This window comes from Theobroma cacao, chromosome 1 (assembly GCF_053813885.1).
Source record: "Theobroma cacao isolate CCN51 chromosome 1, ASM5381388v1, whole genome shotgun sequence".
In the NCBI taxonomy this organism is placed as follows: domain Eukaryota; kingdom Viridiplantae; phylum Streptophyta; class Magnoliopsida; order Malvales; family Malvaceae; genus Theobroma; species Theobroma cacao.
In genome coordinates, this window is record NC_142639.1 from 12,225,632 (window position 1) to 12,240,340 (window position 14,709).

At 32.2% G+C, this 14,709-nt stretch overlaps 1 protein-coding gene across 2 annotated transcripts; it reads left to right on the forward strand.

The window, feature by feature from the left end:
• Positions 1 to 441: 441 nt before the first annotated feature.
• Positions 442 to 9,481, forward strand: AGO6 (Argonaute family protein). 2 transcript variants are annotated; one of them, XM_007049132.3, is made up of 23 exons: positions 442 to 600; positions 3,095 to 3,316; positions 3,393 to 3,598; positions 3,693 to 3,911; positions 4,044 to 4,180; positions 4,279 to 4,376; positions 4,453 to 4,550; positions 4,659 to 4,824; positions 4,923 to 5,039; positions 5,128 to 5,235; positions 5,346 to 5,408; positions 5,588 to 5,701; positions 5,793 to 5,958; positions 6,032 to 6,144; positions 6,240 to 6,377; positions 6,477 to 6,607; positions 7,082 to 7,147; positions 7,662 to 7,725; positions 7,974 to 8,085; positions 8,164 to 8,237; positions 8,412 to 8,506; positions 8,592 to 8,623; positions 8,746 to 9,481. In XM_007049132.3, exons 1-23 carry the CDS (start codon positions 598 to 600, stop codon positions 8,913 to 8,915), a joined length of 2,712 nt encoding a protein of 903 aa, XP_007049194.3. In that variant the 5' UTR covers positions 442 to 597; the 3' UTR covers positions 8,916 to 9,481. The 2 variants fall into 2 exon arrangements, with proteins under 2 accessions (XP_007049194.3, XP_088659054.1); XM_088802928.1 differs by having other exon boundaries at positions 3,095 to 3,298.
• The last annotated feature ends 5,228 nt before the right edge of the window (positions 9,482 to 14,709 follow it).

The window sequence follows — 14,709 nt, forward strand, 5'->3', positions numbered from 1 at the left end:
TTTGCTGTAAACCCAAAATTTTGATTTAATGAAGAAAGACGAGGTAGATTGGTATGATTTGATGGATGAAGATAAATTTATTACTTTAATGGAATATGATAACTTTTGGTTGAATATATCTTTTACTATATTTTATATGGTACGATTAATGATTTCATATGATAAGCAGGGTTATTTTTGTCCATTAGCATAAAGATTTCACAAGGAATATTCGTACGGCTCTCTTCCGTACGAAATTACTACTCTAACTTCGAATTAAATTAATATCCTTTTTCTCGGCTAAAAATTTTAGGGTCCATAGTTTAAGTAAAATGCAGGCTCCGCGGAAAAGATTTGATCAGTCAATTCAACGTTGACGTCCTTTTAACGGTGGAGATCATCCCAAATGTTTAAACTAGAGTGTTAAAGACTTTACACTAAAAAAACCCCTCAATTTTGGTGCAGCTCCCATAAAAGAGCAGAAATTTTATTATTTTCCCTTAAGCGAAGAGTCTTTCCGTCCATCGTACTCACTCTTTCAGAGCCTGAGAGCCGAGTCTCTCTTCCGGCTATTTACCTTCGTATTTCCCCCACAAAAAACCCAAGGAATCCCGCTTTATGGTATGATTTCGCTGGCTTTTCTCTTTTCGGTGATCGTTGATCGTCAAGCTTTTATGCTTTTCTTTTTCTTGTTTCTTTGTTTGCTTCCATATTTTGGATTTTGCTTTTCTCTTTAGTGGCTGTTTTAGATTTTCTTTTATGTCGAATTTGAACTGCATTGTTCCCAGTTACTATGATGATTTGTTTTTTTACTGAATTTTTTAGTGTTTTATCTTTCTCTTTTGGTCTCATGACTCTATCGTTTCTTGCTTTGAATTTTATGTTTGTTTCCCTAAGCTATGTAGTGGTTTCCTGTTTTATTTTAACTTTCGTGGTTAATATGAGACTTCTTTTAAAAAGAAATATAACTTTTGAAACTTGTCTCGTGCTGGACTCCACTATCATTCGATCACTGTGTTTTTTTTTTTCGGAGGAATCGCTGAAGATCTATCAAGTGCTATTTTTCTTAATTTTCTCATATTTTAATTCTATTTTATTTTTAATCGTTAATTCCTTGGGTAGGTATTTTGTTCGACAATGCCGTTTTATTTTTGCTATTCTAAGTCATCGTCAAAGTGATTTTGACTTTTTGTGTTCCAAACTTTTTCCTCTCCTTAAGAATTTTTGATGATTTTTATTAATCCTAATGAAAAATCCCCAACAAGAGAAAATATTCAATTAAAAGAAGCTTTTAACCTTGTTTTTGTTGGATAAAATAAGCTGTATTTTAGAATAAGAAATTCTCTGCTCTTTGCTTTTGTCCCTTTTCACACCTCAGTGGTCAGTGCTTGTCCTCCATTGTTGAGTCTAGAGTAACTGAATGCGAGTCTTTGCTTTTGTCCTTTTTCATCCCTCAGTGGTCTGTGCTTGTCCTCCATTGTTGAGTCTAGAGCAACTGAATGCGAGTAGTGCTGAGATGAATGCTGATTTTATTTTATTTTTATTCCTGGCATTTTATTGTTTTTTTAAAGTGGAGCTATTTGATATTTTGAAAAAAGGAAGTAATTTCATGCTTAAGATTTCTGTTTAGCTGATGCTTTTGCTATCTGCTTTTTGTTTTTTATTTTTGCCTTTTGCTTTTTATTTATTTATTTTTTGCAAAAAAAAAAAAGAAGAAGAAGTAAAAGACAAATAACAAAATTATGGACCAAAACAGAGCCAACATTTGAGTTTTGCTCTCCTAGAATAGTTCTTTAAGGTGACCTTTTAGTTTTTTTCTCTTTTTCCTTCCAATTTATAATTATTAAAACTCTAAACTGGGGTCGTGGGACTGTACATTACATACTGGATATGGTTGTCCATTTATCTTATATCTAAATTTTTAATCTGCATGTTCTTTTGTTTTCTCATTTTTTGCTTTGTTGGTCTTTCATGTTTTTCTGGTTTCTTCAAAGATTTTCTATGTAATTTGTTTTATTTTTGGATTTTACCTTTTGGTTTTAGGAGAAAAGTAGTATCATTCTAGTTGCTATTAATGGTCTATAAACTTATGTGACACCTAGTTGTTCTACCTTTCCTTTTGTTTTCCATCTTATCAGGATTGTTGGTGAAATTTTACTCATCTGGGATGATATTTAATTCGGGAAAATGTTTTCTAAAATCATTTGATGTTCATTTATGTGATGCTCTTAGCGCAGAATTCTCAGATGTTTTAATATTGTCTCATTAAGTTGCTTATGCTACTCAGTAATCCAAAAAAAGAAAAAAGCTAGGGAAAAAAGGGGTGGGGGGGGTGGGGGAGGTGAAGGGGGCAAATATGCCTCTGCTTCTTCACCCTGCCAAACTCAGTTTGGTATGATATTTTACTGTCAGTCTCTCTGCTTTGCCTTTCATAGGTGAAATATTCAAGTTTGTCTTTTTTTCTTATTCTATTAACAATTTACCTTCCTTTACACAAGATTGCACTGCCTTGTCAATAGAAAATTGTTTGTATGATTTTATGTTGGTCATTATCTGTATCTAATCTTATATGCTGTTTCTGAAATTTTGTAATCTTTGACAACTAGTTTCTCGTATATTGTTTTTATTTATCATTTGTTGTATGATTTCTTTTTAAGATAATTTCTTCTCTTTATTTTTCCTGTTTGCTTTTCATTTGAAGGATCAATTTTATGCTGTGGATTTCCTAATTGAGAATGGATGGCTTTTAAATAGAATATTGCAAGAAAGCACTAGTTCCTATTATCTATTTGAAGCCATTCATCAAATCAATGAAAATTCTTAGTTTTAATATTGTGTTCTTGTAGAGATTATGACATTTTACCATACCACAAGATGTTTTGTAGTCTAATATATTTTAGGCTCCATTTGGTTGATGATTTTACTCTTTTGGAAAAAAATGAATAGAATGAAAACCGTAAAAAATAAAAAATGAATGGTGCTAAAGGAAAATAGCAAAAGCACCAAACAAACAGAGCCTTAGCCTTAATTTTTGCATGTTTACTATATTTGGTAATTATTGGTCTTAACTAAAATTATTAATGTAGTACTTCTGTTGTTTTTGGTTGATTTCAAGATGGAGAAAGCAGAAGGTACTGAAAAAGCAGGTAAATCCCCATCTCTGCTCCCACCACCACCAACAATGCCTCCCAATGTGAAGCCAGAGAGCATGAAGCCCCCCAAGTATTCTATTGTCAGTAGGCTTGGGGTTGGGATGAGGGGACGACACATATCATTGCTCACCAATCACTTCAAAGTTTCTGTCAATGCCACTGATGCAGTATTTTACCAGTATACTGTAGGTTTATTTTGTGGGTCTGTTTTTCTGGAAGTTCACTTTTAAAGATGAATATTTAGTAAAATGTGATTTGCAGGTTACAATTTCTTCAGAAGATAATAGAGCTGTTGAAAGCAAGGGGATTGGTAGAAAACTACTTGATAAGCTTTACCAAACGTACTCCTCCGAACTTGCTGGGAAAAGGTTTGCATATGATGGTGAGAAGAGCTTGTACACGGTGGGTCCTTTGCCACAGAAGAAGTTTGACTTTACAATTGTGCTAGAGGAGTCATTTGCAAAACGGTATATTGTTTTACTCTTTGCTGATTTTTAGATTCTGAGTATGTTAGAATCTAGTTATTAAAATTGTTTGTTGCAATCACTCACTCTCTGGTAGTGAAATTGGGAGTCTTGATGGTGACGGGAGCCCTGTTGGGACTGGTAAGCGGACGAAGCGTTCTTTCAGGTCAAAGACTTACAAAGTAGAACTAAGATATTCTGCTAAAATACCTTTGAAGTCAATATCTCTTGCCCTGGAAGGAGTTGAGTCTGATAATAGCACTCAGGATGCATTGAGAGTGCTCGACATCATTCTGAGGCAGCAAGCTGCTAACCGGTATTTAATGTTCTTTCCTTCGATTTCATTTATTCCAAATATTAATCATTTTCGTTGTACCAAATGTGTGTCTTGTATATCTTTACATATTGCTTGTCCTGTCTCATTTGAATTATGATGTTGGATTTATAGGGGGTGCCTTTTGGTGAGGCAGTCCTTCTTTCATGATGATTCAAGGAATTATGTTGATGTGGGAGGAGGGGTATTAGGGCTGCGGGGTTTCCATTCCAGTTTTCGTCCCACTCAGGGGGGCTTGTCTCTGAATATGGGTACGTTATGTTCATGCTACGTGTACTTTGATCCAAAAACTTTTAATTCTCATCATTGTTTTGTTTGTTAAGATTTCCATCTTCATACCTTTGTGCAGATGTATCTACAACAATGATTCTAAAGCCTGGACCAGTGATCGATTTTCTAAAAGCCAACCAGAATGTAAATGATGTTCGTAAAATTATTTGGCCGAAGGTAAGAATGGAACAGCATAAAAATAGTATTCACCATTACTTTTCGTCTTGAAAATTAAACTTGGTAAATCCTACAGGCCAAACGAATGTTGAAGAATATGAGGATTAAAACAAGACACAGTAATATGGAATTTAAAATAACTGGTCTGAGTGAGAAGCCCTGTGCTGAACTATAGTATGTCCTCATTTCCTTGAGAATTATCCTTTCCATAACTTTAATTGTGTTCTTTCCCCTTGAAAAATTTTTAATTCTGGTTTTATTTTTCTCTGTTGTTTCTCTTAGCTTCCCAATGAAAGTGAAAAATGGTAACTCTGGTGAGGAGCAGACCGTCGAGATCACAGTGTATGAGTATTTCACTAAACACTGTGGAATAGAACTTAGGCATTCTGCAGGCTTGCCTTGCCTTGATGTTGGTAAACCAAAGCGGCCTAACTATTTACCACTAGAGGTCTGTCGATTTTTTGTGCTTGGTATGTTTTAGTTCAGTACATTCTACACGTTTATCACATGTCTAAAATTCTGACTTTCCATTTTGTGGTGTTCTAGCTCTGTTCACTTGTTTCACTTCAGCGGTATACAAAAGCATTATCTTTGAATCAAAGATCAACCCTGGTTGAAAGATCCAGGCAAAAGCCTCAGGATAGAATACGAACTTTGACTGATGTATGTTTCTTTGTCATTCTTATGGCCATATCCATATTTGTGTAATTGCATCTTGACTACAGAATTTTATGCTTCATTAATCTGGCAGGCTGTGAGAAGCAACCAATATAATGAGGATCCTGTGCTTTCTGCATGTGGAATTTCCACAGGAAAACAATTAACAGAAGTTGATGGTCGTGTCCTTGAGGCCCCAAGGGTATGTATTATTGCTCTCTTTGTGTCAGGAAGAGACAGAGCAGGAGAGCCTGCCCACTTTTAAGGTGCATCATGGGTTCAATATAATGAGTTTTCTGTTGTCATTAACAGTTGAAGGTTGGTAACCATGAGGTTTGTATCCCAAGAAACGGACGCTGGAACTTTAACAACAAGGTAGCATTGAGAGAGATATTCTGTTTATCTCATTTTTAATGTTAATAGTATAAAGTGTTTGTCCCAATCTTAATTGATTGCAGCTCCGTGCTTCAAAGTTTGACTTATTTCTTGTTTCTTTGCTATAGTATTTGATTTACAGTTTATGTTTATGTATTTTACCTTCCATCCTTTTGCAGAAACTTCTGGATCCAAAAAAAATTGAACGTTGGATTGTTGTCAACTTCTCTGCCCGCTGTGACATTAGTCGCATTTCAAGGGATCTCATCAGTTGTGCAAGAAGCAAGGGCATTGTAAGTTATGCCATATGTTGGCTGTTTTGGATTATAATCCTATTGAACTTGATTATTTTAATGACTTATATGAATGTATACATCCATGAAGCAAATGGAACGCCCACACACACTGATTGAGGAGGATCCACAGACAGTTGGTGCCAGCCCTGCTGCTAGAGTGGAAGTGATGTTTGATCTGATTAAATCAAAGCTTCCTGGCCCACCTGATTTTATTCTATGTGTCTTGCCAGTGAGGAAGAACTCTGATATTTATGGTAAGGCTTTTCCTGTTATTGATATTCATTTCCTATTTGATTATTCATCTGACATTTTCCATGCATTGAAAAGGACCTTGGAAGAAAAAATGTCTTAGTGATATTGGAATTGTCACACAATGCATTTGCCCTGTAAAAGTTAATGACCAATACCTCACAAATGTACTCCTTAAAATCAATGCAAAGGTAAATCTTATATCTTTGATCTTAGAGAATTGTTCTATGTTAATCTAGACCTCTGATGCACTGTGATTTTTACTTCTTGTCTGTCTTCTGTATAGCTTGGAGGAATCAATTCTTTGTTGGAAGTAGAGCGCCCCTCAAATCTTCCTTTGATAAAAGATATTCCTACATTGATTTTGGGAATGGATGTCTCTCATGGCTCCCCTGGTCGATCAGATATCCCATCAATAGCTGCAGTAATTAATTTCTGACTTTTTTTAAAGCATTATAACTTTTCCCTTTATTTGGTGATGCCATATAGTCTAGTTACTACTATAATCTCCTGTAACTTTCAGGTTGTTGGTTCACGTTGCTGGCCACTGATTTCAAGGTACAGAGCATCTGTGAGAACACAATCACCAAAGTTGGAGATGATTGATGCTTTATATAAGCCATTAGCAAATGGAAATGATGATGGTATCATCAGGTATTCAAGTAAAATCGTACCCAGAACTCCATTTGTGGTCATTAATGCTCTTTTTCCCCTTTGAGGGCTTTGATATTGAAGTATAATTTTATGATATAATATTATGTTTTGATTTTATTTTTATATGATTTGAAAGACTGTTATTCTTGTGGTTCTTTAATAAACAAGATCAAGATGAATTTTTAGTCATTTCTTTGCCATTAATTATATATACTTTTATTTTATACTGAATGTCTGAATGAATAATATTACCATGCATTAAAAATATGATTTCTGATGTGTTGGCATGTTGGTCATATTGTTTAGATATTTGATGCACCGTCAATATATATTTAAATTTTATTTTAATATGTTGAGGTGATACCACCATAAATGTTGTGTCACACTGGCTTATATGGTGCTGTAAAAGTAAAATGATGGATATATTTTAAGATTAATGTAAATCCAAAAGTGAGTTCATTTCTTTTGTTGCAGGGAATTACTCTTAGATTTCTTTAAAACCAGCAATGGTTGCAAACCAAAACAGATTATTGTGTTCAGGTATGTATGCTCATATGTTTGTTTTCATTCATTTTTGTTTTCATTCATTTTTGTTTTATTAATTCTGGAGTAGGAGTTAGACAGTTGGAATTCAAATATCCTCAGACTTTTTTAAAAAAGTGAGAAAAAAACATGTGGATATGGAAGGGTCTTTGTTCCCTTTACTGGTTTTTAAGCTTGTTAACTGGTTTCTGCAATGGAGGAGGGAGTTGCCATTAAGTTTTGATGTGCATGTGTGACCATGTTGGTTTGTATGCAAGAGGTTATATTATCACTTGTTTCTTAAGATTTGAAACAAAAGATGGAAATCATTGTTTCATATTTCTTGTATAACCAATCATATTCACTTTGAAATGTTGGCTTAGACAATTTAATTCATATTTGGTTAAAGCTTCTCATTATGCCTTTTATGCATCCTTGCATCTGATCTGTAGGATGGATTTCCTTCTGTTTCATTCTGATGTACTTTGAAATATTTCATTGCTTAAATTATTGATTTTGATAATTTTCTTAGGGATGGAGTAAGTGAATCTCAATTTAACCAAGTTTTAGACATTGAGCTGGAGCAAATCATTAAGGTAGGTTTTGGAACGTTAGTTTCTCTTTTTATTGCTATATCCACCATCTCCCAAGGAAAGGGGAGGGGCTGTTACAAATTTGTTGGTGTTTTTAAAGGGCAATTACAAGTGTTGTGCCTTTTCCCTGCATTCATGCTTTCTTGTCCAGAACATTTTTAGGTTGTCTAGATTCCACTAAGAGGTAGTTCATGACCTCTTCTTTTCTTCATAATAGTCAATTCTTAAATGGCTAAACTTATATTATACAGGCTTATCAGCATCTGGGCGAGTCTGATGTTCCTAAGTTCACAGTAATTGTTGCTCAAAAGAATCATCATACTAAATTATTCCAAGCAAATGCCCCTGAAAATGTTCCACCAGGTCTGCTCCTCAAGATATTTTATTTTCCTCTCTGGTTTAATACTTTGTTGATTTACTCTCTCCCTCTCTCCTCCACAGGGACAGTTGTGGACGCTAAAATTGTGCATCCAAGAAACTATGATTTCTACATGTGTGCTCATGCAGGGATGATTGTAAGTTCTGTTGTTACTATTGGTATTTATATTTTATCTATCTGGATTCCTTGCTTCTGAGTAATATACATGTAGATATGTATCAGTTGGTTGAAATTGACTTTGCTTATTCTGTTAATGTTATACCTGTGAAACAATTGCTAACTCTCCAGGGCATTGTTTCTCCTCTAACAGGGAACATCTAGGCCGGCACATTACCATGTCTTGTTTGATGAGATTGGCTTTGCTCCTGATGATTTGCAAAATCTTATCCACTCTCTGTCATATGTGTAAGTTCTCAAGCTCCATCTGCAACTCTGCCATCATAGAGAGTAGCAGACCTTTTCATTGACTGTTTTCTTTCACTTTTTACAGATACCAAAGGAGCACAACTGCTATCTCAATTGGTAATTTTCCCATATCCTGTCCTAGTTTCATGTTTCGCAATACAAAATTGTATCAATTAGCTTAATTATTATTTTCTTTATTATTTCATAAGCTTGGTTATTTTTTTCTCTTTCTTCTCCAGTGGCTCCTATTTGCTATGCCCACCTTGCTGCACATCAGATGGGCCAGTTTTTGAAGTTTGAGGAACATTCAGAAACATCTTCAGCACGCATGACATCTGCGGGAAGTATCCCTGTTCAAGAGCTCCCCAGGTTGAATCAGAAAGTGGCAGGGTCAATGTTCTTCTGTTGAGGAGCTGCTGGTTACTCTTTTGGTAAATACCTGCTACGTGTAGATAGTTAGGGCAACTAGGGTATACAATAGGCGGCAGGCAACCCCCAGGTTTTTGCTTCAGTGGGTTGGAGATATATATGAGGCCTTTACAAACACAAATCAACATTTTTGCTTTAACCATCTGAAAATGCTCACAGGTGTTAGTGACTCAAAATTTTGGTTAGGGGTATAAAATATTATAGATTTGATCTAATCTCAGTTCTTTACTATTTTTTATGTTATTATTTTTATCCTTCTACCTTGCCTCTTTGGTTTTTCGATACTGGCACACTCTAGTGATCCTGCCACTAGTTAGAATTAGAAGTTCGAATCTGATAATTATGCTGTGAAAAAGCTTTTGTCCATTTGACGTTAAGCTTAGAAAGAGCTGTTGGTGACCGAATGGTATGAATCTTTTATATGTAGGTAAATATTGAAAATTCTCACATTTCAGTTCAGGTATTGATTGTAAAATGAAAACATAAATGGAATCTTATGCAAGGTCATATTCATGATCTACTACAAGTGGGGCTGGTATCCGACTATCAAGCAAGTGCTGCTTTCTTTGACTTACTGATTTTAAATTGCTTTTGTAGCTTTGCTTTAACTTCCTTGACCAGCTTCCAACTGTATTCTTTGAGTAGAAAGGGTAATAATTGTTGTTGAAACTGCGCCTTTTTTGCCTTATGCTTTTTCAATTTGTTTCTACATGGTCATTGGACCATTACGATTTGCGTACAATTCTATGATGTTGGTGAGGTTTAAGCTTGTAGCGGTTTCTCTGGGGTAACGTTTTTTTATTTTTACCGATTTTAAGAAATGAAACGAATCTTTTATCTGGTAGTAGTGCATTTTACGTTTAAATTTTGTCATTAAGGACAGTAAGAAATTTCGTGTATGTTTCATCGTTTGACGATGTTTTATGTAGATATAGTGTATGGTTGTTTATCTTTCCAAATTTGGAAATGTACTCGATTCTCATCTATCTCCAAATCTGCTCCCATTTATTACCCCATTTATTTCATTTTGGAAAAAGTTTTACTAACTTGAGACGTTTTTGTCAATAGTTATGCTTGTTAACTTATTTTGATTCACTTGGTGAAGCATTTCTGAAAGTTTGAATTGTCTAACATATATTTGTCAAAAGTAAATGAACAAATTTATATATTATTTGAATTAGAATAGAAGGCACATAAATCAATGTGATTGCTGCCCAGATTTGTGTGTAGATCTTAGAATGAATGAAGGACTGGCTGGTTGATATGGTCATAATATATCAGGGAAGCACATGCATCAAAAACAAATATAAACAACAAATAAAAAGAAAAAAAAATTCCACAGCCCAAAGACCAAGCAAGCCTCTTTAGTCAAACTGGGTCAGACTTGTTTGCCAGAACTTGCTGGATGTCTACACTTGTGTTGCGTCATGGTCCCTCATGGGTGTGCCTAGCAGTCAGCACGGAACGTTTTCCCCTTTGTTTTTTCTTTCACAATCACCTACGGCGGAGATCACCCGAAGGCATGGATGGACTTGCACCCCATCAGGTTTTAGTTAATGTTCTGCCACGTGGTGGCAAAATAACCCACAAGCACGTGTTTTTGGTGGTATTGAGACAGTGAATCACTATCCTTCATTCCCCGCATGGACGTTGGAATAATTTATTTATCTATTTTTTGTCTTAGGAACCGTTCATTTTCTTGTGCCGAAATTAATCTTTTGGGACCATTTTGCCCCTATCTAATTTGGAGGACTTCTTCGCCAAGAAGTTACAAAAGAAAAAAAAAAAATCTCTTCCGTTCAATGACCGATTTACCCTCATGATTTTAACACTGATTTTCTCTCCGTCCTTTTCATATATAGCACCAAAAAATAAAAAAACGAGAGAAAAATCTTTTACCACGCGTGCATCAATTGGAATATCTCTTATTATTTGTAAAAGTATATCATTAATTTGGGGTTTGCAAGATATGTAGGATGTTCATGCCATCAATTTATTTCAATGATTTTTTATACACAAAAAACATAATATTCATAAATATATATTTATATTCAAAGAGCTTTGCTGCTTGCTTCATTATTTTTATCCCAAATATTTACAACCTTGACATGAGATGTAATTATTGAATTGATTTACATACCGAGTCTCTCAATTCACAAGCAAATGAACTAATTTATAAATAAAATATTACAAACATCATAGGAGAAAAAAAAACAATGAAAGGAGTAATATTTTTTATATTTAAATACATTATATCTCTATTCATTGATGAATTTTAAATACTTAAATGTAAAATAAATATTTTAAAATTCTAATAATTCATTCACTTCTTTATAGTAAACATTACTGGATGTTAAAATATTAACTATCATATTAAATCAACAAAGAAATAAAAAACAAATACTGTATTAAGTTATTTTTTTTCTACATCCTGATATTTTAATGCATCATGTGTGAATGAATAACTACTATCTATCTACCAACCTTTTTCCTGTTTAATCTTTTTGGAACAACCTAAAACTCTGCACAGCTCAGCTGGCCTTTGTGGTCCAATAATTTGCTCATTAAAAATGCTTTTAACGCCTAGGCCTAACCAACATTGTTGATTTTAATTTTCCAGCTTTAAGCTATACAAAGTAACCGTGATCTGTACTTGGTATTAAACCTTGTGTTTGCTGATCAGTAACAAACTACCCAGCTTATCACTTTGTAGCTCTTCATCTTTGGGCATCCAAGGAGATCAAAGCTGCTTTAACATTTTAATTCCAGGGCAACATTATTGATGGAGATGCAGGGGCGGAGCGTCCCTTTGTAATGGGAGGGGCCATTTTTTACATTTTTTATATATTATATATTTTTTAATGATTTTTCAAAATAATTGTTTATTAAATAATTAATATAATTAAAAAATAATACAATAACTTTACAAGTCTCATTCAATTTTATTCAAATTTTTAAATTTTTTAAAATTTTTTTAAGTTTCAACACCCATTTTTCTTTTTTTTTTTATCTTTGTATTATGAAATTATAAAAAAGTAATATTTTTATTTAATTTTTTATATTATTATTATTTATATTTATTTGTTTATGTCAATTCTATTCTATTTGCTTATATGTTTTAAGTTTTTATAGATTTTATTTTTTAAATTTCTATAAATCATCAACTATATTCTTTGTTTTTGTTATGTAGGTTTTATCTTCTATTTGTCATTTTTTTTGTTATGTGGATTTTATTTTTAATGATTTTAATTTTAAAAAATTAAAAAATTATTGTATATATAATTTCAAATATAAGTAATCGCGTTACATTATTTGTTATTGTTTAAAATTTCACCAATATATTATTTTTTAATAATCCTAATTATGTAAAAAAAAATTATCTTGAGTATATATTTTAATGTGCTTTACGTTTTATATTTAGTTAAAAAGAAATTATCTTGAGTATAAAAAAAAAATATTAATTTTGTAATTGTATTTAACTATTTATATTTTATACATTATAATTTAAATTTAATATTATAAGTTTAAATATAATAAAATAAGAATATTGAATATTGACTACATTGATTTTTTAGTTATTTATATTAAAAAAGATAAAATTTTGAAACAAAATGAATGATAAGTTTTTTACAGATAATTTATTATTTATATTGAAAAATATATTATTATCGTCGAGTGAAATTTTCTTAAAATACTATTATAAGTTTTTTTTTTATTTTTTTTATTTACATGTTATATAAAATTATTATTTATTATATATTTTTTTATTATTAATGATTAAGTTTAATATATAAATTTAAAAAATTTTTAAATTTTATCCTTCTTAACCTTTGACCCCTTCTAAAAAAATTGACTAATTTCGTCCCAGTGGAGATGTGCTTTGGTTTTTTACTTAATAGTACAATTTATGATAAATAATTCATTATCATTTCTTTATGTTAATAATGTTATATAATTTTTGAAATTCTGAAGGCAGAACTTCAGGGTATTTCCGTAATTTAATGGCCACGTTGTTGTCCCGCGGTCCGAAGAGCACTTCCCCGGCGAGTAAATCGCCGCCCAAATCTACTCGCACTCTCTTTCTTTCTTCTTCCCTTCCGTGGGACCCACGGCCTTAGCCTAGCGAATCCGAGACAAAGCTCGTTTCTTTTGCCGGTTTGAGGATCCGTGGGTCCCGGTCCTCCGAAATCCAATGGTCCAGATGGCACCATGGCTGCTCTCCCTTGACGGCGACGATTTGTCGCGTTTTTTTTTTTGGGTTCCTAAAAGACAAGAAACTGAGATTAAATAATAATTAATAGAGATATTTGATATTGTCGCGCTCTGTTCCGATCGCATTAATTGACCATACAGAAGGACAGTTACACCCCTCTCTCAACTATTACCTGAACTAGTAACCGTGACTGAGGGGTAGTTTCGTCATTTTGAGAAAGCTTTTATATTGGGTCCATGGTAGATTCAAATCCACTGGTCCAGACCTCATCGCCTCCTCCCAAGTTCGCGCGCTTCGACGGTGATGACGATTTTTTTTTATTCTTTTAATTTATTTAAAAATGAAAATTAAACAAAATGTTAAAAAATAAAGGTTTTTATAACTTTATATGCCGTAACTTTCACGCTTATTTCTCTTTGTCTACTGAAATATGAAAACACATAAATACCCTCACCTTTTGTACTTACCTGTTTGGAAAATATTAATATTTATTTATATTAAATATGTTTAACAATATTATTAACTTTTGATTATTATTTAGAACAAAATTTTTCAATGGGCGAAAATCAAAGTGTAACAAAATAAAAATAATAAAAGTTCCAATCAAACAAAATTTTAAATTTCACTAATAGAATAACTTGAGTCAATGAAAAAATATCATGTATATTTTTTTATTTGATTATTGTTATTATTAATTTATACCATGTAAATTATTTTTAATCAAAATATGGGATTTGAAACCAATAAATAGTTCCTCCATACAAAAGTTAGCAGTAGAGAAAAAAAATTATGTAAACATACTCTTCATTGTATTTTAAAGATATAAATCTTAAGAGAAATTGAATTGAAAACATACACAACTAATACATGATTAATGTATTGTAATGTCAGATGATGTTTTATGTATATTTTTCAATATTTGGTCAAAAATAATTTATCATATTTCCTTTTCGAAATGCTATATAAATTTTTTAAAGTAAGTAGTATTTAAGTTTTAAATAACTTATCAAAATATTAAAGTATTTGATTTAATTGTTCGGTTTTTTTTTTGCAAATAAAAAATTTAGTAAAAAATGTAATTAACTTTTTTTCAATAAATTGCGTTACACATTTATAACTTTGGTGTAATATTTTAATTTGTTTATAACTTTTAAAATTTAATTATTAAATTTATGATATTTTAAATTCATCACTTTCATTACATAATTGATTTAGATAAAAATTTATGTCACATGAATTTTTATGAATTGTTGAAATCACATATTGTATTGATTTTTAAAGTTTGGTTAATAAAATGAATGAATTTAAAATATTTTTAAAAGGTTAAAAATTTTAAAGATTGTAAAAAATGAAATAATATAAAAAAATTTACTCTTATGGTTTTTTAATGTATAATAGTAATAAAAGGATAAAAAATTAATAACAAGAAACAAGTCGTTCGGCTGTTCAGTTTGAAGAACAAACCAAACATTGCGGTTAATAACTGAAAGAGAGTGGCTGGGCTTGCGCCTTATGTGGGCAATAATGTCTTTTCAATCAAAAAGAACGAAAATTTATTATT